We start from the raw sequence: 26,832 nt of genomic DNA on the forward strand, positions 1-26,832 counted from the left end.
CATGAAAAACTGGATTTTTAGAGAGTTTGATACAACCCTGATTATCACAGTAAATTACAGTTGGATCCATTTGTTGACCAAACAAACTAACCGCTGTGTTGCATGCCTCATCCCACAAGTGTAGTGGTAGGCCCTGATCATGCAACATCGCCCTCGCTGCCCCTACTATGCTTCTATTCTTCCTCTCAGCCACCCCATTCTGCTGAGGGTTATGGGGTGCTGTCAACTCCCATTTAATCCCTTTCGCTGCACAAAAGTTCTTAAACTCGTTTGAGACATACTCACCACCGTTATCACTCTGTAGAGCTTTAACCTTCTTGCCCAACTCTTTCTCCACCAATTCTTTAAACTCACAAAACTTTGTGAAAGTTTGATCCTTTTTTCTGCATGAAAAATATCCAACATTTACGAGAATAGTCATCAACAAATATAACATAATACCTGTGTTTGGCTGTGGATGCTGTCGAGAATGGTCCACACACATCTGAATGGACTCACTCTAGAATAGCCTCTACTCGACTGTCTCTGTCGTGAAAGGAAGACTTGGTGTATTTTCCCAAAGTACACCCCTTGCATGTATCAAATTGCTCAAGCGTACCTTTGGGAAGACCGGTAGAGATCTGCTGCAATATCTTCAAATCCCCATGATGCAAGTGGCCCAATTGCCTGTGCCACAACTCGCTAACGTCTCGGCTCTGCACCCTTTCTACTTTTGTGCTCAAAGCAACACACTCCTCTACCTCTAGCTTATAGAGATTCTTCACTTGAATCCCTATCTTCTTTACTTGACCCGTGGCTATGTGTCGAAGGAACGCCTTTCCTTTCGAGAAGATCACATTATAGCCTCTATCCTCAAGCATGGCAACGGATACCAAGTTCTTCTTTAGCCCGGGCACATACATAACATTCTTCAAGGTGAGTGGAGCCCCGTGCTCCCTCTGAAAAGTAATCGTGCCCAATCCAGTAACACTATACTTCCCATCGTCACCCATCTCGATATGCATCTAGAGATATTTCTCCTGTTGGTTACTGAATAACTCTTTGTTGCCAGTCATGTGGAATGAAGCTCCATTATCTAAGTACCATACACTTCCCATAAGTGATGACACTATGCATGCAATGAGGGAAAAGTCTAATTCGAATTGAGAGGCCAAAGCCTTACCTGCCGCTCCTCCTAAGGACTTCTTCTTGGACTTCTTGAGTGGACAATTTGTAGCAAAATGGCCCAGCTCATGACAATGAAAGCACTTAAATTTCGTCATGTCTTTCTTCTTACCTCCATGATAAGAATCTGATTTGGAATGGGAAGCTTTCCCTTTCCCCTTCTTCGCCTTAATCTCTAAGGCACAATTCTCTTCATCATCAGTCTTTGATGAAGAGCCATCCCTAGTGTTCCTCCTGCATCAAATCCAACCACAGTCGTTCCCAATTCGGCAGCTTCTCTCGACCATTGATAGAGTCTTGATAACTATGCCAACTCTTTGGGAGTCCTAGAAGAGCAAGACTCACCATATCATCCTCGGCAACCGTGATTCCAACACTTCGAATTTCATCACGACATTGAGTGAACTTGGTCAAGTATTTTGGAATAGTCTCGTCTTTCTCCATTTTGACTTTTCGAAGTTTTTTCTTCAGTGCCAAAATTCCTTTGGTCATTGCTGTTTTGATACAAGTCCGTCAATGCTTTCCACATAGCATGGGGAGTTTCTTTGCCATGGAGATTTGAGACAATGTGGTCGCGAACTCCCTCAAGGATTATCCGCCTTGCCTTCGCCACACACTTCTTCCATTCGGCCAAATTCTGTGCATCCAATGTTGTTGGCTTAAGAATTTCTTGATCAACAAATTCCTTCAATCCATTATCCTCTAGCATAGCCTCCATTCTGTCCCTCCAGGCTATAAAATTCGAGCTGCCTTCCAAGGCATACTCGAGCCGCAAACCATAGAACACCATCTGCCGATCCTGAAGTATGTATTGCAAATTTGAATTTCACTTGTAACCCAAAACTCAAAACTTCGAAATCTCCTCTAGTATGCTATTCTCAGCCCTGATACCATGTAAAAAACCCTGTAGATTCACAAACTCATGCAATGCACTAAAGCACAGGACAAGAATCTACTTCTACTTTCAATTGGCGAAAGCCAATAGATCGATGAAAACAATATGAACAAGAAGAAGATAAATCAATGGCACATAACACAAGATGTATCTGGGGAAAGCCACAGCTCAAAACCTCGCTATTTGTATTGCATATATCAGAAATATGAGTGAAGATACAAAGCTTGTTCTCACTAGAACAATTGCGCACAAATATGTGTTGGACATTCGATAAACCAACACTCCTCGTGTGTTTCGAGACATGGACTAACCGCCTCTCGTGGATCCTTATCTCTGGTGATGCGATCGTTGACTAACATTTGCGAGTTTTGGTCTAATGACAATCATGATTCCCAACAAGTGGTATTAGAGCGTAGGTCACGAGTTCGATACACACCCGACTCGCGTTGGGGGGGAGATTGTTGGACACCAACCCTCCTCATGTGTTTCGAGACATGGACTAACCGCCTCTCGTGGATCCTTATCTCTGGTGATGCGATCGTTGACTAACACCTACAGGTTTTGGTCTAACGACAATCGTGATTCCCAACAGTATGCTCAACTCTCTCAGCTCACAAGCTAACTCTTGGCCAGCACTAGCCAATTCTGCAACTCTCTAAGCTCCTAATCTCTTAAGTAATTACTAAGATGAATAGCTCGCATTTAAAGGGAATTCATGCTTCCAAAACTATGCAATCCAAACATAGGATCAATCTCTGATGCATGCATGATATTTACACTCCAGTAAATAAATCCATTGATAGTACACTGCCCCTGCACTCTAGTTTCAGCTAGGTCTTTCTCTAAACTAACATACATGAGTTTCTCATGAGGGAATTTTCAGTTAACTGGAGTAGCACTAGTGGATGCATTAGTGCACCGAGTGTTAGTCCTCTATTAGTTCCAAAAACAATTTAGAACTAATTTAACTAAACTTTACTCAGTAAACTGAGTGATCTAATTTCCAACTCAATTTAAAATCATATTGGACCCCTAAAACTTAGGGAGAACATATACATGACTACAAAAAGACTTCCAACTCGAAATTCCTAAGCTAATTAAATTTAATTAACTATTTACATGTTGCTATGAGAATAAAATTCGATTTTAATTCTCAGTTTAATTCAAGGACAAATTAAACTAGAATTTCTTGTTACCATTTCTCAACATGGTGGGGTCTTGGTCAAGAGTCATAGGTCTTGGAATTCATCAATTGAAGTTCTATAAGAAGAGAATAATTCTTGTGGGTTTTCCTCTTAGAAGGAGAGGTTTTGGCCCTGGCTGATCGCCTATATCTTGTGTCCTCTTGTCTTATTGTTCTTTATGGTTTGGTAGTTGTTTGATGAAAAGAACACTAAAATAATCAAGAGAAAGAAGAAGCTAATTAGGTTAAGTAAAAATACATCACAAGCAATTATCAAGGCAAGAGAAATCACTTAATCTAGCTGCCCTAGATTTCTCAACATTGCAAACACTGAATGCCAACTTGATTATAATTTTATTCTCCTTGACATTTTCCTTATAGAGGTCAATGATTCTACGTAAAAGTTAATTATGCAAGAACCGAGTCAGGGTCATTTGAGATGCACAAAGTATTGAAATCAATTCATTGTAGATAGGTTAGAAAGCCCATAGTAACATCTTGTCAAGCTTCTACCTAACCTAGGCATAGAAGAGTCCATCCTAGCTCTTGAATTGTGTGAATATTCCTAGATCTAACAATCTCAGGAATCCTACTGCAACCAATTGAATCAACTTCACCTAGATTGTAAATTACAGTACAAGCTTATTTCAGATTTATTCTTGAAACACTGAAGTAAATTACTGAAGCAGCCTACACCAATTTAAATATGATTATGAAACATAGAAACTGAGTAAGGAAAATAGAAACACATAGGACACTATTATTTTTGGACAAAAGTCCCCAAAAAAAACGCAATTGCGGGAAAATTGGTGCAACAACTCTGAGGGTTTATTATTATTAAGCAATAGCAAAATCTGAATACCTCACAGGGTTATTAAGTTACAGAGAGAAATACTGGCGTAAGCTTTGTGAGTTTTACCTCACACAATCATCTAGAAATCCTAGCTGATCTAAACCCAAACTGACGGTCCCTCGGCTTTTCTGGCTACCTCTGCGCTATGTCTATGTCAGCCCAGCGTCAAGCTCTCTGGGTGCTGCATCACTTTTTTGGCTGGTCGATCTGCTGCCCAGGAAATTCAATTTCTTCCTCCCGGTCTCACACCCCGACTCTTGGCTTCTGAAAATCGAATTCCTCTACAGATTTCAGACTCCTCTCTCTCCCTCTGCGCTGGTTCTGTGTGGCCCTTCTAGCCCTGCGTCAGCCTCTGTGTCAAGGCTTCTGGATCACTCACTGCCTCTCTTTGTTGATGTATCTCCGGCTGAGAATCTCTCTCTCTGGAAGCTGCTATCCCTGCCCCTCAACTGCAAGAGATCTCCTCAATTGATTTTTCCTCTTTAGAACTTCTCACTTCAGAAAATCGATTTTCTCAATCTCTCTGTGTGTTTTTGAAATGACCCTCAAGCCAATTCTTATATTTTCATGGTGGAGTCTAGAAAACGAATGGCCTAGATTACATCTAAATCAAAGGCTCAGATCGTTTTGGCTTGATTCATGGTTTTTTCTAGAAGTTCCACCCCTGATTAGATTAATACCCATTAATATTTTAATTTTCCTAAGTTTAGACTTAGGATCCCCATTAAAAATATTAATTATTTTAATAAAATCACTTATGGGTGGAATTTCCCAAAACACTTTTTGGGTTCTTTGGAATACCTGTGCTCAAGCCTCCCTGCAAAATTTGAGGCTTAGAGCACATCTGTTTCTACCCCAAATCAACAAATTTTTTATCGCACCACCTCTATATGACAAGAGTGTAGATGGCCATCGCAAAGCAGTCTAATACTTGTAGTCTTTTTATTCTTATACTGTAATGAAAAGGATCAAAGGGACATAATGCTTCTGGTAGTGATCATACAACTTGCTCTTTAAGGTTTTTTATACAAGAGTTGATATGATACTGTAGTTTGAGAGGCGTGTGTTTTATTGATATGCAGCATGCTTGTGCCTTGGAAACATCACTCCTACCCACGAGACTGTACAAGAAGTATTGCATCTATTCTGTTGGTTGTCAAAATGTCTCCCTAAATTCACAAGCATAAGTTGAGAATTGCTGCCCTCCTAAGAATATTGGGTAGCACTGAGCAGGTGATTTGGGAGATAGAAGGTGCATTGCATAATAAAGGCTTTAATATGGTTGATTGGACAACTAGGAGTATCAAAGGTGGACTGTGAGATGTCTAGTATAGCATCATTGTGTTGTCAGTATTCAATTTGATGTTTGAGTTCTGTTTATTCATATTGGTTACATATGTGGATGTCACATGCTATGAAAAATTTCTCGAAGTCCCTATCAAATTGTGCCTCAATAATCTTCATAAAAATAACACTTAAACCAGAATTTATGTTTGCAGCGAATTTTACTCTTTTCAATGGATGATGTTTCCTTACGAAATTATTTATTTTATCATTATGTTCCTTCTGATTTTATAGATTTAATTGATATTTTCCCCCTATATTCTGTAGATACTTTGATGCACATCTCTTACATTGTTTCTATAACAATTAATATTTTGTATGCATTTTATGTTCTTATTTGAGAGGTTTACCATTTAAGTTATAGTTTTTCCCCTCATCCTGTAGAGACGTTGATGTGGATCTTTTGCATTGTTTATGAAACATGTAATATGCGTGCTGTATGTGTATTTGAGAAATGATTCTGGTCTTGTGAATTGTAGGGAATTGATGGTTCCAGGGTTGAAAGGGTACTGGAATTGGTTCACATTGCAGCTAATAAAAATACAGTTCCTGGGGATATTTCTGCAATGGTTCCTGGTGGAGTTCGCATGGGTAATGTCTTGATGTATTCAACTCCTGTCTTGTTTGTTCACATAGGGAAACAGTACATCTGCCTTTCTGACTAGGCTATAGTCTCCATTCTTCAGTCTTATAAATAAATCATCCATTTCACTTAGCCAGTTAAGGGCCTGGTTCTAAAATGGATACATCCAACAGGTATTTCTTTGAATCATATTTCATATACAACTCCATAAGAATAGAATTCGAGAAATCATGACACTCAACAGGCAGTTATCACCGTAGACTAAAACTGTATATCTCTTGAGGTTTTCTATAGGTCTCTGAGCTTCAAGCAAAGAAAATGTAGTTAAAACTATAATTTTTAGGGAACTGCTGTCACTTACTGTCACAGTAAATTGAGCTAAATCCTAGACTGTACCATGTTAATTTTGCTAACTTCATGTATTCCTATTCAATGATCTCCTTACTGTTGCAAAGCAAGACCCACAATTTACAAAAGATATACAATATTATTTGATTATGAATGGAGTCACTTGATAGAATGCTGTTGATCCCCTTTTATTTGGTTCTTTAGGTAGTTGAGCTACCCATAGGACCTAACTACCTTATCTAAATAACTCATGTTTAATACTTAGTTTACTGGCGTTTATCACAATTATCACATTGATTTATATTGGAGGGTTGTATGCCAAACAATGTTGTGAATATCGGCATTGGGATAAAATCGACGAGGGTCTGGAAAAAGAAAAAATCATAAAAATGGGGAAAAAATCGGTAAAAATTGGCAAAATTTTAAAAAATACCAAAAATACAAAAAAAACCCATGAAATTACTTTATAAACAAGTCTGGGCACAGACCGGTGATTTTTTGCCATCAACTCACGATAAAATTGTGATTTTTCGTTGAGGAAAATATTGCCGAAAAAATTGGGCCTGTGAAATTATCGTGAATTTCCGATTTTATCGCAATGTTTGCAACATTGATGCCAAGTCCCCCTCTTAACACTACAATACCAAAACTTTAATGACCATATATATATATATATAAACCAGAATTCTGAAATTGCCGAGTTCCTGTATTCCTGGACTCCCAGACACTGAGATTCTTAATTTCCGAATTACTTGGACAACTATCCAGGCTGAGTTAAACTCTCTTTAATTCCCTCTGTTTTGAAGATCAAACAACTCAGCGTAAGAATTTACAGGCAGTTTTTGTCACCATCATACACAACAAATTTTTGTTTTAATGGAATAAACATTTTTTTTCACAGACTTGAGGGGTAAATGGTCTATATCTCAAGTTTCATCATATTCACAGATTCAAAAAAATTGTCTGACTTCTCTGATCCCCCCAAAAAATATGGATATATTATGGGCAAGTAGACAATCTTGATGTCATTGTGTTTCTAGGCCAAAATAGAAAAATCAATAAACTTATGAAAATAATTTTTTCCTGTAAGACCATTCTGGAAACAATAAAAAATTATGTGTTTTTGAAATAAGAATTTTGTGGACAACTACTTATGCTTGTGCAATACCATGGTTTTGATCTTTGGAGTGTATTGGATTGGATTGATGATAACGAAAATTACTGTCCACTGGGACCAACTTTGGTCTATTGGACCTATAAAGTAAGATTAATTGCTTTGATTTATCAACTTGTTTCAATGTTCAAATTACATGGAAATGAAATTTAGTAGATCTCTTTGTTTCTCATGGGTTAACAAGTTTTGGGAATTGGTGTTATTATAAATGTTTATGAGAGTTGGATCTAATATCTATATGTAGGTTGGGCATTCCAAGAGAAAATGGTTTTCCTTTTCTACATTATTCATTTCACAAATTTTATAGATTTTTCCATGCCAAGTTATGTATAAGTTATAAATGTGTTGTTATAATGATGAGAGACGAGTTGTGCGAGCTTAAATAAATGACCTTGTATTTAAATATTGTAAATATCTTGTATGGATTACTAGTGCAGAGCTCCAGTCCAGTGCTCAATTAGTGAATGGCTAACCAGGGGTATGCAATAAATATACTTTCAATGGACCATGTGATAGACTTTCCATGGTATGCTCAAACTATGTAAATATTGTTGTTGAAAAATGATATAACAGCGCAAGATGGCTGCGGAGAGCATGAGAGGGATTATGAGTTCACAAGATGGGAATAGGAAAGGTAGCCCAAGGGAAAGTGTTCCTGTATTGCCAAGTTCCAGCCTATGAACTCCTATCTTTCCATCATGTGCCTTAAATAAAGCTCATCCACCAACTTTGACTTAGAAGGCAACCTTTGAATGCATGTGGAGGTGGGTGAGGATGTCTACCTCAAGTAGATGTGGAGGCATGTGGCTGGGTACGATCATCATGGGGAAGCATTACCTTCCTCATGGAAATTTGTTCCTCCATCCTTGTGGGAATTTGCACTCCTCATTCTCATTAGGGACCTTTGCTATTGTCACAATCACCATTGTCATACAAATTGGGTACCCAAGTTCTCTATGCTAGTCTTTTGTCCTATTGGGATTGATATTCAAATCAAGAATATGAAGAGTACAGACTTGGGATACATAGGGTGAAAGATGGAGTTGTAGATGAGGATAGTGTCTAGCCTCTTTGAAGAAATTTCAACCCCCACTCCGGTTATTAGTTTTCCTTATCATTCCATCCATTTAGTTTTAAATCCAAGCATGATAAAAATTCTAAAATCTGGAAATGACAACATTTTCTGAAAACACAAATTTAAAGATTTCACAACTGCTGAAATTGTAGAAATAAAACACAACAAAATTATGAGAGCCACACAGAAAATAACACAGTGATTTTTGGTCAATGTGACCCTGGAAAAACCCCCTACAACTCTTGGGGAAAACCAGTTTGAGAGCTTTTCTTTATTTCTGAAAATTCTTTTACAAAGAAATTGAAATACACAGTAAAAATTCCAACAACCACAAATTACAGCTTATCTCGATTTCCGTGCTTGAACTCCACCTCGAAAATCATGTCAATTAGCAAACAGCGAAAACAGAAATTTTCTAGCAATAAAGCATCATTAAATGCTGTACGGCCTGCCTCGAAAAACATTTCTAGAACTTGCTGTACAGACTGTACAGATTTCAACAGTAACAATAACCATTGTCATACAAATTGGGTACCCAAGTTCTCTATGCTAGTCTTTTGTCCTATTGGGATTGATATTCAAATCAAGAATATGAAGAGTACAGACTTGGGATACAAAGGGTGAAAGATGGAGTTGTAGATGAGGATAGAGTCTAGCCTCTTTGAAGAAATTTCAACCCCCACTCCGGTTATTAGTTTTCCTTATCATTCCATCATTTAGTTTTAAATCCAAGCATGATAAAAATTCTAAAATCTGGAAATGACAACATTTTCTGAAAACACAAATTTAAAGATTTCACAACTGCTGAAATTGTAGAAATAAAACACAAAAAAATTATGAGAGCCACACAGAAAATAACACAGTGATTTTTGGTCAATGTGACCTTGGAAAAACCCCCTACAACTCTTGGGGAAAACCAGTTTGAGAGCTATTCTTTATTTTTGAAAATTCTTTTACAGAAAAACTGAAATACACATTAAAAATTCCAACAACCACAAATTACAACTTATCTCGATTTCCGTGCTTGAATTCCACCTCGAAAATCATGCCAATTAGCAAACAGCCAAAACAGAAATTTTCTAGCAATAAAGCATCATTAAATGCTGTACGGCCTGCCTCGAAAAACATGCCTAGAACTTGTTGTACGGACTGTACAGATTTCAACAGTACGACTGCCTCGAAATTCTTACCCAAATTTGCCTTGAAATTTGTGCCCTTGCTGCTGTCCCTCTTCTTCGATTTATGTGCTGTCCCTCTTCCTCGATTTATGTGCTGTCCCTCTTCCTCGATTTCTGTGCCTTTCTCTTGCTGTATGGTTTTGCCTTGGGATGCGTGCCAATAAACGCTGCTGCCCAGATTTGCTGAAATGTCTTTTTGCTGCTCTCCTTCACTTCCTCACTGCTCAGAAATTTTCTCCTTGCTCTCTCTTCTCTATCTCTCAAATGCTCATGAAAGAATGAATGATCTTTTCCCTTTCTCTTCTCCTTTTACTCTCTAAATGACCTCTTGGGTTACCCTAAGATCTAATGGCCGAGATTCATTTAGATCCAGGGATAAGAATAAATGTGAATTTAATTCTCACTTTCTATTTTGTAACTCACCCACTTAAATAAAGACTCGCGTAGCCTTTTATTTCCATAGTCACTTTTTCACTTTCTAATCGCTGATTGATTTTAATAAAGTCACCTTAAATTAGAATATAACTTTACCACTTATAAAGTCACTTTTAAATTAGAATGTAACTTTACCACTTATAAAGTCATTTTTAAATTAAATTGACTTTACCACTTATAAAGTCACTTTAGGAGAAAAGTACAAATAAATTTGGACACTTTTCCCTAGGCCAAAGATCAAAGCCTTAGGGAACCACTTGTCCTTTGGTACCCAAATTTTAACACTCTTTAGGAAACCCCTTCTCTTTCCTTGTTAACTGCGGTTTATTGAATGCCTTAGAGTGAAAGCATATATTTGCGAAGTAGTCCCTAAATGCCCCTATAGAATAGATTATTCCTGCCCGCATTGAAGAATATTTTTGAGGGAGTGTTAAGTAGAGAAAGAAAGATCTCCCTTCTATTATATAGGGCAGTGGATGGGAATGTCATGACTAATTGATGCCAAGATGTATTACTTGGAGTTCTATGTAGTGAGAAAATGCGCTGAGCTTTGGGTTGACTGAGTTGTAATTTTGTAGCTTGATTTCTTTGCCCTCATGGCCGCATAGCCTTGCTTGGAAGTGGCATTTACATTTGATGCTTATGATTGGGTGAAACTTACTTCTACGTAGCTAGTTTCTTGGACCATCATTGGTTAAAAGAAATCATTGAATTTCTACTTATAAATCTATATTCAACTTCAATTTTTTGTTATGTAAATATGGAATGCTTATGTTGTGTGTGAGATTCATTATAATAATGTGTTAGATATTGTAATGATAATTTCATTAATAATATAATAAAGTTATAAATAATAAAATTACCTACCTAATTATTATTTTTTGTAAGCAAGATAAGATCTTTATATTACCAAAATTGTTTTACATACAATACAAGCAGGGATGAACTGGTAAAGCTTTTGTTTAGAGAGAGAAATGTCCACAAAATACCTATCCTAGCTTGTAGTAAACTTCAGAGAGACCATTTGCTCGTGAAAGGGAAACCAAATTATTGAAAATTAGCAGTTATGGGATGAATTTTCTTGAATAAAATTTCAGTTTTGACCTTTCTAGAGTGACTTTCTAAAAATAGAAAGTCATGTCTATCTTTACAACCATGACTCTCCAAAAATAGTAAATTACCTTCCATCAATTCGTAATCATATATATATGATGGAAAATCACTTAACTTGTCCTTAATCAATCTCAATTGTTTAATTTTTTAACTTAATCACCAATATTATTATTATTATTATTATTGTTATCCTCTTTATGATATTATTATATTATTATTAAAAAGAAATCAAGTCTCTCATTCATGGGATTCAATCATGTCATATGTAACTGCCTTCAATTAATGCAGATGTTACTCTCTCTCTCTCTCTTAATGGATTCATTTCTCTCTCTCCTTAATGCTCTTACACACCTCTTACACTTTCTTACACACTTTAATGACTAGTCATAAAAAGATTCCTCTTACACCTCCTTAATGCATAAGTTACATTTCTCTCCTTAATGCATAAGTTACACTTCTTTCCTTAATGGCATAAGTTACACTCCTCTCCTAAATGCATAAGTTACACTCCTCTCCCTTATGGCATAAGTGACACTCATATTTTGGCATGTGTAACTCCTCCTCAAGGCATAGGGGTTACTCTTTTATGAATTCGACCTCCTTGCTCTTCCTATATATTTGTGCCTCTCACCCTCACTTGACACACTTACTTGTGCTTGTGAAAGGATTATTCAAACTCGAGAGAGAGAGAGTTGGAGAGTCTAGAGAGAGAGAGAGAGAGTTGGAGAGTCTTGAAGAAACAGAGTAGATTTTGGAGAGCCAAAGTGATTTAGTGTTTGCATCAGCTACTGCTATCAAAAAGTTTCTTTAGATTTGGGTGAACTTCTTCATTCTCTCATTGTACTTTTTATCTTCACTGAACAATTGATTTCTAATAGAAGAAGAATCTGGTTGGGTTTTCCCTGTTGAAAAGTGTAACTAGGTTTGGTCCTCATAATGACATATAATTGTGACTCTTGTAAATGATGTAATAAAGAAAACTAAAATTATTATTGTAAGCCTTGCTTCATGGGTTTCATGAGCAAGTGATTTTATTTTAGATGGCTCCCATTGAGAGCCTTAGGATTTGTCATTAAGGTCAAAGAATTAATGTCATGTATGAAGAGCTCTTCTTGAGCATGTGTAAAATGTATATGAGTCATTTAAGTGTTTAGAAAGCCCTCCAAAGACGAGCACAATCCTCTTCTTTCGATGCCGGCGTGCAAAATGAAGTAATAACTCATGTCGGCTCACCCAAAGTGACACACCCATTCGGATGCTAAATTTGGCTCATTATATGGACGAATGACTATATATACAAGGCTAGGGTCATCGCAGAAAGGACAGTTTAGATTTTCGCATCTCTCTGAAATTTCAGATGGGTATTACAAAGATCAGTTCGGATCTCTAGAACAGAGATGAACTCGAATGGAAGGAGCAACAAGGAAGTTAATAAAAGGAGCAGTGAAGAAGTCTAATGAACAGTGGCAGCAAGGAAATTCGGATCACCTCTGTTTCAGGTATCCTACTCGGTGAAGAAGGCTACAGTTCTGTGGTAAAGGGAATTCAGATCCCTCTTGAGTACAGTTCAGATGCCATAGTTCAGTATAGAAGATGAAACTCAGATAGAGAAGGAAGAGATAACAAGGATATATTCTAGGCTAACCATAGTAAGGAAGTTCGGATCAGAGATACAGAGACAAGTTCAAGGGTCTCTCTGTCCTGGATCAGAGATACAGTCTTGAAGACATAACAGTTTGGTACAACCACAGTTCGTTGATGATGACAGTAAGAAGGTCTCATGAGAAGAGATCTAGATGAGATCTCAGTGATGTCAATGTCTCAATGCTCAGAAGATTTAAGAGGAAGAGGAGTCAAGAGAAGAGAAGACAGTCAAGAGGACTTGTGGCTTGGTCTTGGAGTGGCTTTTAGGTCAAGGGTCTTGGTCTTGGTATTCGTCAATTGGAATCTCTATAAGAAGAATTTGTGTGGGTTTTCCTCTGAAAGAGTGAGAGGTGTTGGCCCTAGCTCATAGCCTACATGCTGTGTCTCTTGTCTATTTATGTTCATGCATTGGTTACTGTTTGATGAAGAAGAACATCAATAATCTAAATGAAGAAGATCCTAATCTAAACAAGTAAAAAGCACTCACAAACAATTACTAATAGAAGCGAAATCACCTATAATGCCAATGCCCTAGATTTCTCAACATTCCCCTTGTGGCTTTTGTCCCGTTCTTTGACCTTACTTCTCTGTGTCTCATTGAGTTCTTGGCTGTCTTCCATTGTGCATATGGCTTATATGGTTTATGTTCTATCTACAATTACTTATATTGCAGCATAAAGAAATTTTGGATTTAAGTGATTGTAACAACATAGAAAATTTGTTTTTCAACACAAATGATCCTTCAGAGAGTTCAAATATCAGTTTAATACAACTCAGAACTAAGACAAAATAGAAATTGCAGATACTATGATGACTGAGATAACTGAAATAGCTGTGAAAACTGGGAGGAGGCAGAGATAGAGTGAGCCTTTCTTGGAAGAGGTTAAGAGGCTTGGTGAGCTTCAACTTTGACTTGATCATGCTAGGGTTAGTTGCTTGAAGCTTGATCCTTTTGAAGTTGGTTGCGCTTGGCCTTGTCCTTCTTGTAGGTCCAGGTCAAATCACAATCCATTAAGGGTAGTTCATAGATAGATGCCCTGTGAAGCTTGGTTAGGAAGGAAAACAGAGGTAACCAGTCTCAAAGTTTTTGGCTTTTTAGAATATGCACATATTATAGACATAAGTTAGATAAGAGTAGAAAATGCATCTTTATTAGATATAGTACTAAATAAAATGCATATAAGTTATATGATTAGATAAACAAAAAGGTCATTATGAGTAGAGATGTCATTTTTGATGAAAGACCTCCACCTATTAGTACATTTGAATGGAAAGGTGAATCTTTGTGGGGTTATAGGGTTCGCCAAACCAAATTTGGTGAACACAATTTTTTTTTTTGAAATCCATTAAGGTTCGATGAACATCAAAGTCGAATTCGAACCCAATTTGAACCGAATCAAAACTCTAACCTAAAGTTGAACTAAATTGAATTGAACTGAACTTGAACCAATATGAAAATGCGAATTTCAAGAAAAAATTTATTAGGTTTGGCGAGATTCATAGAGGGTCTAGGGTTTTGTTATGGTGCAAAATCTCTTTTCATTGCCCGATTCTGAAAATGTATTCTAATTGTTGTGGTTTACCGAGTTTGTTTGACGACGTATTTTCATAACTGTGGTTTGTTGAGTTTGATTGGCGACATATTCACATTGTTGTGGTTTGTTGAGTTTGTTTGATGACCTATCCGCCTTGTTGTGGTTTGCTGAATTTGTTTGATGACGTATTCATGTTGTTGTGGTTTGTTGAGTTTGTTTGATGACATATTCTCATTGTTGTGTTCGCTGAGTTTGTTTGTTGAAGCCTAGGTCATGGACAGTGGACTTGTGAGGTGGATGGAGATTGTTGTGAGCCAAAGCCGTGAGTCGTGGATGTTGGAGTTTGGAGATTTTCTAGAGGAGTCGTGAGCTGCTGGATATTTCTAGAGCCTGGATTTGTGTGCCTCTAAGTTGCTGCTAGAGATTAATCATTTTGTTGAGTTATTCTTGTGGGCCGTTGTTGGATGTTGTTTGGAGCCTGGAGGAGTTGTGAGCCATTGAACCACTGTTGCTTAGTTGTTCTTGTGGGTTGTGATTGGAGATAACAATCTGGATGAGTGAGGATGGGCAACAACAGAGGATAGATGCGACCTCCTATTTTTGCTTGTAGGGGATGACTAAGTCCATTTGTAGCCCTAGGTGCAGGGCGTTCTTCCTCTAGAGGAAAAGGCAAAGCCATTCCCTATTCTTGTAAAAGGGGCAGAGGAACTCAGTGACTGATTAGTTTATGACATGTAGATGACTCATGATGATATATCATGATATACATTTATCATCCAGATTGGATCATTATACTGTTTGTCATCCATCTCGATGCTTTCAGAGTGGAAAAAGTGGAGGAATAAGCTCACGTGACCATTTTTGTTGGTGGGACCCAGTGTGGAAAAATAGGGTTTGAAACCTTATGGGAGTGTTTTGAGGCATCAAACGATGTTTTCTGGGGGGTAAAAGTTAAAACTTTGCCGCTTTAGCGCCATACCTTTTTTTCCTATTCTGCACACAAAGACCTTTCCAACGATGCAAGAATAGTGTCAATCGAAGTCTGTATGTGAAGGTTATGCCACTCAAAATTTGACCTTCCTGTTAGCTCCCATTATTCATGGAAAAGGGGCTAGCTATGTGATTATGATGTAGAAGACTCTAGAAGAGTCTATATTCTAACTCTTGTTAAGAGTTGAGGTAGTCAAACCTAACCATTAGTAGGCTATTGGGTTTTGTTATAACCAAGTCACTAGGAGGAAACAAGACTCCACACTGTGAAGTGCATTTGCTCCATAGTTGAGCAAAAATAGCAAAGAGGGATATGAGGTGGAGCACATAGAAAGGATTTGTGCACTGTAGCAGCCCACGAGCCACAAACAATACTTCATTGTACTCGCAGCCATATTTCCATTCAAAGAAAGAGAGCAAAGCGACCCCACCTTCCAGCAGAGTTTTTCTTGAGAAAGGGTTTCCCAGAGCATATCTTGTGTCAAATGTGTGTGTGAGCTTTTATTTTGTTGTTCTCTATTTTCTGCATAATTTAAAATTCACATGCATGCACTATTAATAGTAAATCTACAGATCTAGAAGTCTAATAAAATTGTAATAGTGTAGAATTTCAGATTTTGAATGTCATTTTATTAGATCTGTTTTGACGAAGTGTCCAATGGAATATCCATGGCAATTTACGGATCGTATTGGTATCATAGCAAGTTTCTTTGGGTGTATTGTGGAGATTTGTAGGAGATTTAGATCGAATGGGCCAAATGTCATAGAACCCTAATCGTGGTCGACGAATTTGTGAATAACCCTTGTGATCCCGCAGAGGAGAGGTTTTCGTGGCTGGAACAAGAAGTTGTTGATATAAATCATAATGTAAATCTCCTCGTGGCATCCCTGAGCAATGAGTTCAAACGTAGAGGACAAATCGAAAAGGGGATGAGGAGATCGGAAAGAAATAGAGAATCGACTGAAGAAAGAACTCAGAAAAGATCAACCCAATTTGAGTGCCATGAATCAATCACAACCCCTATTTAAAATGGAAGCGAAGGTCAATATCAAGCCATACTAGGACGCGATCGACGTTTTGAAGTTGAATCACTAGTTGTAGCATCTGGAAGTTTATTTCAGCGTCCATCAAATTGAGGAAGAACACAAGATTTCATTTGCACGACTAAAATCAGAGGGCCATGCCATGAGGTTGTAGGGGGAGTCTCTAGTGACTAAGTGGGAGGAGTTCAAAACCTTTATTAAGTCACAATTTACCCTATTGGGTATGCAGAGGACCAGTGGATCCGATGGCACTACTTCAAGGAAAAGCCAGGGCAAAGCGTGTAGGAGTACACTATAGAATTCAGAAAGATGGCCATAATGTTGGGTATCTCCCCAAAGAACCCAGATGTACTCCTCAAGTATTTGGGGGGTCTACATCGCCATCTGTGGGAGCAAGTGATGCTGTTCAAGGCCAAATCAGTGGACAAGGCTTTTATACAAGCACAATACCTAGAGAATATAGGCCTGAAGAGAGCGCAATGAAGTGGATTGAAGCAGAAAGAGCAATAAGATGCTTCTAAGGAGGGGAAGAAGGAATAAAAAGGGGGAAAATATAGAAAGACGACAACCACAACACACCAGTGCAAAGATCCCAGGAACCACTACAACCACTGCAAAATTGACGTCCATATAGAGGAGAAGTGTTGGAAGTTGCATCTAGAGCTAAACCCGAAGAACAAAATGAAAGTAAATAAGAAGAGGAATCTCATGGCCACATATTTAAGCAACCAAGTTGAAAGAAGCTTGGACGTGGATGAGAAGATCATTTGTACGTCAGTGCAGAAGGAGGTGAACCTGAGTAGCGTTTAGCAACAAGCAGAGAGAAATGACCAGACTCTTCCATATAAAGATACAGGTCCAAAAGACAAAGGTTGATGCTCTGTTTGACTCAGGATTGCAGGTGAATCTCATTGCAGCAAAGCCGGTCAAGAAATTTGGGTTGGAAGTTTGTGATCATCCAAACCCATATCCACTCGGATGGGTAAGGATACAGAGCTAAAGATATTAAAACAATGCAAAATTAGATTTTCCATTAATGTTGATTTTATTGATGAAGTAGAATTAGATATGGTTCCCCTTGATGTGTAATATTCCTAATTAGCCATGGCTAATTGGAATATTCGATTTTGCTCAATTTTGCCTTCTACAGTTAGTTATAAATAAAAAAAAGTGAGGAAGGGGGACATAACTCACTTTATGAATAAAGTCACTCCCTAGTAGCACAATGTTGTAACTTAAAAGGGGAGCCAAGGGGGCCCAATGACCACGTAGGGAAGGGGCTCACGCAGACACTTGGAGGGACTGCGCAGATGGAGAAGGAACAGGTGGCAAGAGAGAGGCTACGTTGGAGGAGGTGGGCCTTAGGGTTTTGAGAGAGGCCAACGCTATAAAGGAGAGAGGAGCCTTCTCATTTTGATCATTCGATTATGTTGCATTTGAGCTAGTCACTTCGACTTAGAGCACGCTGGCTGTTTAGCCTGTTTGCAGCACTGTTTAGTGCATCGAGTGTTTCCGTTCGGAGATCTCACCCTTAGCCCCGAGGGACTTCGAGTGCTTGCTCGGGCAAAGTAGTTCCATCAGTATTTTGCAAGAGGAACGATTTCTGGAGATGAGGAGGAGCTAAGTATTTTGATGACTGCGCAGTCTTGAGAGGGGAGGACGCAATTCTTTTGGGTAGGAGCTCCGGATTGGGTTTTTGTGGAGGATTTGAGCTGGGAGATTGAGCAAGGGATCAACCCTTTGCATATTGGAGGATCTTGGCAGAGTTTCGAGCAGAGTTTTGGAGGTTTCTCTTTAGGAGCAGCGCAGAGCCTTGAGGGATTGCGTAGATCCCCCAAGAGAGTGATTTTCGAGGTTCAACAATTTTAGGAAAGCTTTCTGGGGTTTTCTGGGTTTATTGAGCAGAGGTTGATTTCAGAGTTTCAACATTTTTTGAGGAGGGGAACAGCCCCAAATCCTCAGTTGATTCCAGCAATAGCAGCAGCACAACAATTCTCCGGCAGTTTGGACGCAGTCAGAGAGAGGCCATTTCCTTACCATTTTGAGTGTATTTCTTCACTTGCCTTGTGCAAGTCGAGGTGCTATCCTTCTGATCACCTCTTGTACTCTTTCCATTACTCAGTATAATAAAATGGCTTAGCATTTCTCTCTGCATTTCTCGAGTATTTGCTTATTTTCTATGTATACATTATTGTATGTTGCACTATTGTTATTTCTCTGGTTGGAGTTTGCTTGTATTTGAGGGATATCTTTGGTAAGGGATATTACAGTGGTATCAGAGCATAGATCTGGCTCAGCCTGTGGAGCTAGCAGTCTATGACACTGAGTGAGAAACCTTACATCTGTTATAGAAGTAGGAAATACAGAGATATTGAGCGTAGGTTGGAGAACACCTATGGAGAGGGACACTGTGTTCGGGTGGTGGACACAGAATAGGAGGAGCCTGTGGTGGATTCAGAGCAGGAGGATTCGATGGCAGATGATGACGGGAAGAAATTAGCGGACATGCTCCTCAAATCAGTGCATGATCTGTCAAGGCAGATCGAGGTGATGGGGTAGAGATCCATGGTGGTGGAGGCTAGACAACGTGAGAGACCACGAGTTTTCCAGGTTGGAGAGGGATCGGGTGCATCTCACCATTTGCCAGAGCAGGGTGCCACTCAGCGTGATACTACTCAACAGGTGGCCTCACATGCCCCTATACGCTCTACCATGCCCACTTTCCTAGGAGCAGACACGGGGGCCGGAGTACAGTAGGAGGCAGAACTCGGTCATATGGGTGATTATTTTGTGGAGTACCAGGCCTATGGGCAAGAGTTCTGGGATGCTCTCTCATTCAGAGACTTTGTTCAGCGCTAGCGGGATAGTAGACCCCGCGACCATCATAGAGGATACCGCATTATCATGATGGAGACACCCACCGCACAGCTAGTAGATTTCACTTGCCTACGTTTGATGGCCCATCAAACAGTTCGGCAAAGTCTTGGGTTGAGAAGCTAGACATCTATTTCCAGCTTAACCAGATGTCGGAGACAGAGGCCATCAAGGTGGCGACATTACATTTGGATGGTGAGGCCCAAGACTGGTGATTCATTGGGTTGGTAACACTCGGACACTCCACAGTGGCGACATATGTCGAGTTCACCAGGAGACTGATGGAGAGGTTTGACCGGAGGGATCCATAATAGCACTTTGTTGAGCTGACGAGGCTCAAACAGACCGGGAACCCAGAGACTTACATTGTAGACTTCTTGAGGATTTCAGTGATGGTGCCGGATCTATCCACGACACGGCGGATCTACATGTTTGTTGAGGGGTTAGCAGAGCCACTTCGGGGTCTAGTTAGATCCACTAGACCAGCCACACTCCAGGATGCTATTAGTCGGACCCGGGACTTATAGGATGCCTTACCCAGGACCCGGACACCTTACCCCCAGAGACAGGTTTTCCAGCCTAAGGGGAAGGATGTGAGGATTCCACCTCCAAAGGGGAATCCAGGACGAGCACAGATTGATGATGATGCCAGGAAGGAGTTGAAGAAGAAGCGGTTGTGCTTTACCTGTCAGGAGCCGTGGGCACCGGGACATAGATGTGCTGCTGGCAAAGCACATTTTATTGAGGTCTTCTCCGAGAGCAGTGGGGAAGAGGATGAGGAGGATGATGTGGAGGTAGGAGATAGTCATGCTGCGTAGGATCCTTTGCCACCTCCACCAGCAGCAGCAGGTGGTGCAGCCTTTGCACCTTCCAGAGGGGCCCTTGCAGCATTGCGAAGAGTTCGCAAGTATCTGACGCTGCGCGTATGGGGGACAGTACGTGGCCAGCGAGTATTAATTTTGGTTGATAGTGGAGCAACCCACAACTTCATCAATGCACAAATGGTTGAGCGGAGAGGTATACAGACAGAGAGCTTCGATGGCTTTTAGTTTTGGTCCCAGGAGATCAGATCATGGTGTGTGGTCGTTATGTTCCAGAGTTATCAGTGATGATGGGCACCTACACACTGACTGACCACTTTTTCGTGGTCAATATTTCGGACATGAACATGATACTGGGTGTTCAGTGGCTTATCACTCTAGGGAAGGTCACGACAGATTGGAAGGCCCTAGAGATGGAGTGGGATGGTGAGAAGACAGGGAGGCATGAGAAGATACAGGGACAGCACACATATCCGCCTTAGACTGTTTCGGCTCATCGGATGGAGGCAATCTTCCGGAAGGGAGACGTAGAGTGGGCAGTGGAGCTGCGTGCATCAGAGGCAGGGACTACAGGGCAGACGGTGCACCCAGAGATACAGTCCATCCTTGACCAGTATGCCACAGTGTTTGGGGAGATTCCGCCAGGACAGCCACCGGACCGGGGGTTTGAGCACACCATTGAGCTTGAGCAGGGCATACAGGCAGTGATTACTACCCCCTATAGGCATCCCAAGGCCTATCGGGATGAGATTGAGTGGGCCATTCAGGAGTTGCTGGCTCTTGGGCACATTCGGCCAAGCACGAGTCCTTTTGCTTCTTCCGTGGTGTTGGTGAAGAAGAAGGACGGAACACTGAGGATGTGCATTGACTACAGGGCCTGAACAAGAAGACCCTGAAGAACATGTACCCCATACCGAGGATGGATGAGTTGAGAGGAGCACGGTTCTTCTCAAAGATTGATTTGAGATCTGGGTACCATCAGATTCGCGTGAGGGAGTAAGACATTCCCAAGACCGCCTTCAAGTGTCACTATGGGCACTTTTGAGTTTTTGGTGATGCCCTTCGGGCTAACCAACGCCCCAGCTACATTCCAGTCCTGCCTGAACCACATCTTCCGCAGTCACTTAAGGAAGTTTGTGTTGTTCTTTGATGACATTCTCATTTACAGCAGGACTTGGGAGGAGCATCTCCAGCACATTGAGACTGTTGCGCATATTGGAGGAGCAACAGTTCTATGCCAAGCTCTCCAAGTGTGAGTTTGGGTTGACGGAGATTGTACTTGGGACACATCATAGGGGTGGACGGAGTGAGAGTCCACGAGGAGAAGATCAGGGCCATCAGAGATTGGTCGGAGCCGAGGAACGTGACAGAACTTCGGGGATTCATTGGCATTTGTACTTACGACCGGAAGTTCATCAAGAGTTTCTCACAGCTTGCTGCACCCTTGATAGATCTGACGAGGAAGGGGGCATTTAGTTGGTCGGATACAGCACAGCGAGCCTTTAACAGGCTCAAGGAGGTTATGAGCAGCTGCCCAGTGCTTGTATTGCCAGATTTTTCGCAGCCATTTGTTTTGGAGTGTGATGCGTCGGGAGAGGGGATCGACGCAGTGTTGATGCAGGGAGGTCACCCTATAGCCTTTGAGAGCCGGAAGCTCCTTCCGCATGAGAGGTTGTATTCTATATACGACAAGGAGATGCTCGCCATTATGCATGCATTGGCCAAATTCTAGCAGTATTTAGTGGGTAATAGGTTCAGGGTGAGGACTGATCACAACAGCCTCAGGTTCTTTTTGGAGCATAAACAGCTACAGGAGAGGCAACAGAAGTGGATCAGTGAGATCCAAGCGTATGACTTTGACATTGAGTATGTCAAGGGTAAGAACAACGTGGTAGCAGATGCCCTTTCACGTAGACTAGCCACATTGTCTCTTATGAGCTTGGACACAGACTGGAGGGCTCGACTCTTAGTAGAGTACTCCAAGGACAGATTTGCATGTGAGATTCTGGATGGGCAAGTGGCGGATGACAGGTACAGGGTGATCGATGAGATCATCTACTATAGGGACCGGATCTTCTTGACTGAGGGATCTCAGCTCAAGAAGAAGATACTTCAGGCATCACATGATTCACCATTGGCTGGCCATTAGGGGTTTACCAAAACCTACAGGGCCATTAGAGAGAGGTTCTCATGGAAGGGCCTCAAGGAGGACGTACTCCAGCATATCCGGGAGTGCGAGGTTTGCCAGAGGAACAAGGGGGAGATGAGCCATCCCGCAGGATTATTGCAACCTCTTCCCATTCCGGAGGGGAAATGGGAGAGTATTTCGATGGACTTCATCACAGGGTTGCCCATGGTGCAGGGCAAAGATTGTATCTTTGTCGTCGTTGATCGACTGACAAAGTACGCACATTTTTTCGCCATATCCGCACACTACACAGTAGTGCAGGTGGCCGAGCTGTTCTTCAGAGAGGTCTTCAGGCTACATGGTCTTCCTAAGACCATCATCAGTGACAGGGACAGCCATTTCATGGGCGGGTTTTGGCAGGAGCTTTTCTGGTTGGTGGGGACGGAGTTGACACCGAGTACCAGTTATCACCCACAGATGGACGGGCAGACGGAGATAGTTAACAAGTGGTTGGAGGGCTACTTTTGTAACTATGTCAGTGGGCAGCAGCGAGCATGGCTGAAGTGGCTGCATCTGGGGGAGTACTGCTACAACACTACACATCACATGTCCATTGGTATGTCACCATTCTATGCTTTGTATGGATATCATCCTTTATCTTTTGCTGATGTGATGTTTGGTGCTAGCAAGGCTCCGAGAGCCAAGATTTGGATCCAAGAGAGTCAGGATATCCTCCGAGCTCTCAAGGATAATATGGCTACAGCACAGAACCAACAGAAGCTGTATGTTGACAGGGGTCGGGTGGAGAGACAGTTTGAGGTAGGGGACTTGGTCTACCTACAATTACAACCATACCGATAGTCGTCACTGAAGCAGAAGGGAGCTGATAAGCTCAAGCCCCGCTTTTATGGGCCATACAGGGTGATACGCAGGATTGGACAGGTTGCGTATGAATTGGAGCTGCCCCAAGGCAGCAAGATTCATAACGTTTTTCATGTATCATGCCTGAAGAAGGCATTGGGGCAGCAGGTGACAGTGACAGATGAGCTACCACCCACGGATGATGAGGGGTATTTGGTGTTGCAGCCAGAGGTTATTATTGATACCAGGGAGAGGCAACTATGGAGCAGGACAGTCCGGGAATTCTTGGTGAGGTGGAAGAATTTACCAGATGAGCATGCCACTTGGGAGAGTGAGAAAATTTTGCAACATCCATCACTTCAGTTGCTTGAGGACAAGCAACATTTTGCCGGGGGAGATTGTAATATTCCTAATTAGCCATGGCTAATTGGAATATTCGATTTTGCTCAATTTTGCCTTCCATCGTTAGTTATAAATAAAAAAAAGTGAGGAAGGGGGGCATAACTCACTTTATGAATAAAGTCACTCCCTAGTAGCACAACGTTGTAACTTAAAAGGGGAGCCAAGGGTTCCCAAGGAAGGGGCCCATGCAGAGACTTGGAGGGACTACGCAGATGGAGAAGGAACATGTGGCAAGAGAGAGGCTACGTTGGAGGAGGTGGGCCTTAGGGTTTTGAGAGGGGCTACGTTGGAGGAGGTGGGCCTTAGGGTTTTGAGAGAGGCCAACGCTATAAAGGAGAGATGAGCCTTCTCATTTTGATCATTCGATTATGTTGCATTTGAGCTAGTCACTTTCGACTTAGAGCACGCTCGCTGTTTAGCCTGTTTGCAGCACCGTCGAGTGTCTCTGTTCGGAGATCTCACCCTTAGCCCCGGGGGACTTCGAGTGCCTGCTCGGGCAAGGTAGTTCCATCAGTGTTTTGTAGGAGGAGCGATTTCTGGAGTTGAGGAGGAGCTGAGTATTTTGATGACTGCGCAGTCTTGAGAGGGGAGGACACAGTTCTTTTGGGTAGGAGCTCCGGATTGGGTTTTTGTGGAGGATTTGAGCTGGGAGATTGAGCAAGGGATCAACCCTTGCATATTGGAGGATCTTGGCAGAGCTTCGGGCAGAGTTTTGGAGGTTTCTCTTCAGGAGCAGTGCAATGCCTTGAGAGATTGCGTAGATCCCCCAAGAGGGTGATTTTCGGGGGTCAACAATTTCAAGAAAGCTTTCTGGGCTTTTCTGGGTTTATTGAGCAGAGGCTGATTCCAGAGTTTCAGCATTAAGGAGGGGAATAGCCCCAAATCCTTAGTTGATTCCAGCAGTAGCAGCAGCACAACAGTTTTCTGACAGTTTGGACGCAGTTCAGAGAGAGGCCATTTCCTTACCATTCTGAGTGTATTTCTTCACTTGCCTTGTGCAAGTTGAGGTGCTATCCTTCTGATCACCTCTTGTACTCTTTCCATTACTCAGTATAATAAAATGGCTTAGCATTTCTCTCTGCATTTCTCAAGTATTTGCTTATTTTCTATGTATACATTATTGTATGTTGCACTATTGTTATTTCTCTGGTTGGAGTTTGCTTGTATTTGAGGGATATCTCTGGTAAGGGATATTACATGATATATGTGGAGTCATGTTTGGAAGTCCTTATATGTATATGCTATCGATTTTTGGTAGGTTGGGAGGTACTCCAAGCCTTGAGAATCAAGGGTTCAGAGGAAGGAGCTCCACAAGTGGCCTTGTGGGCTTGAAACCCGACCTTGGGGTTTTACACCCATTGATGTTTAGGCCAAAACCGTGACGAAACTGCGACATGTGATGGATGATAGTAGATGACGAGATGAATCCAACGCATCGAGAATCGTCCAATTCCGAGTTGTCGTTGAAGAGATATTAATTTTTGAAGTTAAGTGTCGGCAAATTGTCTAGAGAAGTCAAGTTGGCCTTGACATGAGGTGACCCTAGAAGAGGGCTAGACGTTGCCACAAGAGAGATATAAATAAATATGAGGAGGAGCCTCATTAGATCATCCAACATAGCATCCCTCTCTCTCATGCAAGGTCTGAAATGGAAGTCGAGTTCCTTGAGGTAACCACAATCAAGAAAAGGAGGAGGCCGAGATAGTTTTGGGGTCTAGTTTAGGGCTGTGGTGTTTGCAGGTGAAGGCAGCATTGAAGATGAGACTTGGCCGTGGAGGTTAAGGGTTGTTTCGGCACGATAACCAACAGTTTGTCTCCCTGTAGCAGGCCGTGTACCTTTGTGTGACCATAGGTGGGAAGGAGGGCTTGTTTAGGGAGGCCAAGTAGTCTACTAGGCTCCCTAAACAAGGCCACAACTGTCTCCAACAAGAATGCAACAAGGAGAAGGCTTACAGGTGGGAGGAAGGGTGGTTTTGTGCAGGGATAGGTGCCCTAACCAGGGCCGAGTTCTTCAGAGAAGACAACTCATATTTCAAGGAATTGGAAGAGCAGTTTGTGGATGTCTTCAAGGAGAAGAGGTGCAGGTTGGAAGTCCTAAGTATAGGATGATTCTAGGTTGATGTATGGTGTGGCTTTGTCTGATATTTGTGGGGTGAGAAGTGCAGAGAGGACAAAAGTTGTAGTGGTTGTTTGGAGGAGCCAAAACCACCACAAATTTGTCCCATGTGGCAGCAAAGGGAGCAACTTACAATGAGAAGTAAACCGCAGTTGTAGAGGAGGTATAGAGGTAAGGATCTAGGGATGATGTGGATTGATATTAGCCCTAACCAGATTGCAGACATTGCAGCAGTACCACATTAGCTCATGAGGTGGATGGGTGTCCTAGGAGAGGACAATTTGATGGAGTTCGTTAGTAACCAAGAGGAGGGTTTCCTAAGTGTGAGAATGCCCTAACTAGAGTGCAGATGCTACAACAAGAATTGGATACTCGTGGTCTGTTGGAGGGCAACGTGAGAGTGGACCAAGTTTGGACATTGGATTGGGCATTTATGGTCTGTTGGAGGACATCGTGATTTGGAGCCCCAATGTGCACCATCTTCATGGACTTAGGTGGTTGCTAGAGTGGCAATTGTTGAGCTCAAGGGTCTGATCAACCAGGAGCAGTTTGAGTAGCCCTAGACTTGTGTGTGGAGAAGGACATGTACAACAGAAAATGGGAAATCCTCCTAGCCTGTGTTCATTGTGGGAGATGGACATCTTGTAGTGATGGGTGGCAACTCTCCGTGCCCTATGTTGGTCTTCATTGGAGCACCGCAGGAAGACCATAGTGGGTTGAAGTCCCTGAGTAGCTGAGGAGTAGCAGTGGGTAGATTGAGAGTTGTTCACAAATGAAGTTGTGAACAACTCAACATAAGTCTCGATGTGTTGTGCCCTTGATGGATTGAGGCATAACTATCGAGCAAATTGGATAGCTGAGGTTCAGTGGCCAGATGGACTTGGATTGTTGATAAAGGCAGTGCTGCAAATCGACAGCTGGAGGACCAGGCAAGTATAGGGTACGACCAAGAGGAGTTGAGAGAGCATGCAACAACCAGATGGTCAAAGTATCTTATTGAGGGTAGATGGGTTGTCGATGGATTGACACCAAGCCCCAGTTTTGTATTCTTGTACTAGTGGATGTATGAGGG

General features: G+C 41.5%; 1 protein-coding gene across 1 annotated transcript in view; it reads left to right on the plus strand.

Annotated features, from left to right (window-relative positions):
• LOC149258277 (serine hydroxymethyltransferase, mitochondrial-like) overlaps nt 1-26,832 on the plus strand; it is a 108,867-nt gene that overhangs the window by 13,097 nt on the left and 68,938 nt on the right. Inside the window, exon 3 of the mRNA XM_089408884.1 lies at nt 5,919-6,030. Coding sequence (XP_089265010.1) covers nt 5,919-6,030 — 112 coding nt within the window. The remainder of the gene's footprint in view (nt 1-5,918; nt 6,031-26,832) is intronic.

The sequence above is a fragment of the Pinus tabuliformis genome, chromosome 6, assembly GCF_031772625.1.
Source record: "Pinus tabuliformis cultivar Carrire ecotype Pingquan chromosome 6, CPIR1, whole genome shotgun sequence".
Lineage (NCBI taxonomy): Eukaryota > Viridiplantae > Streptophyta > Pinopsida > Pinales > Pinaceae > Pinus > Pinus tabuliformis.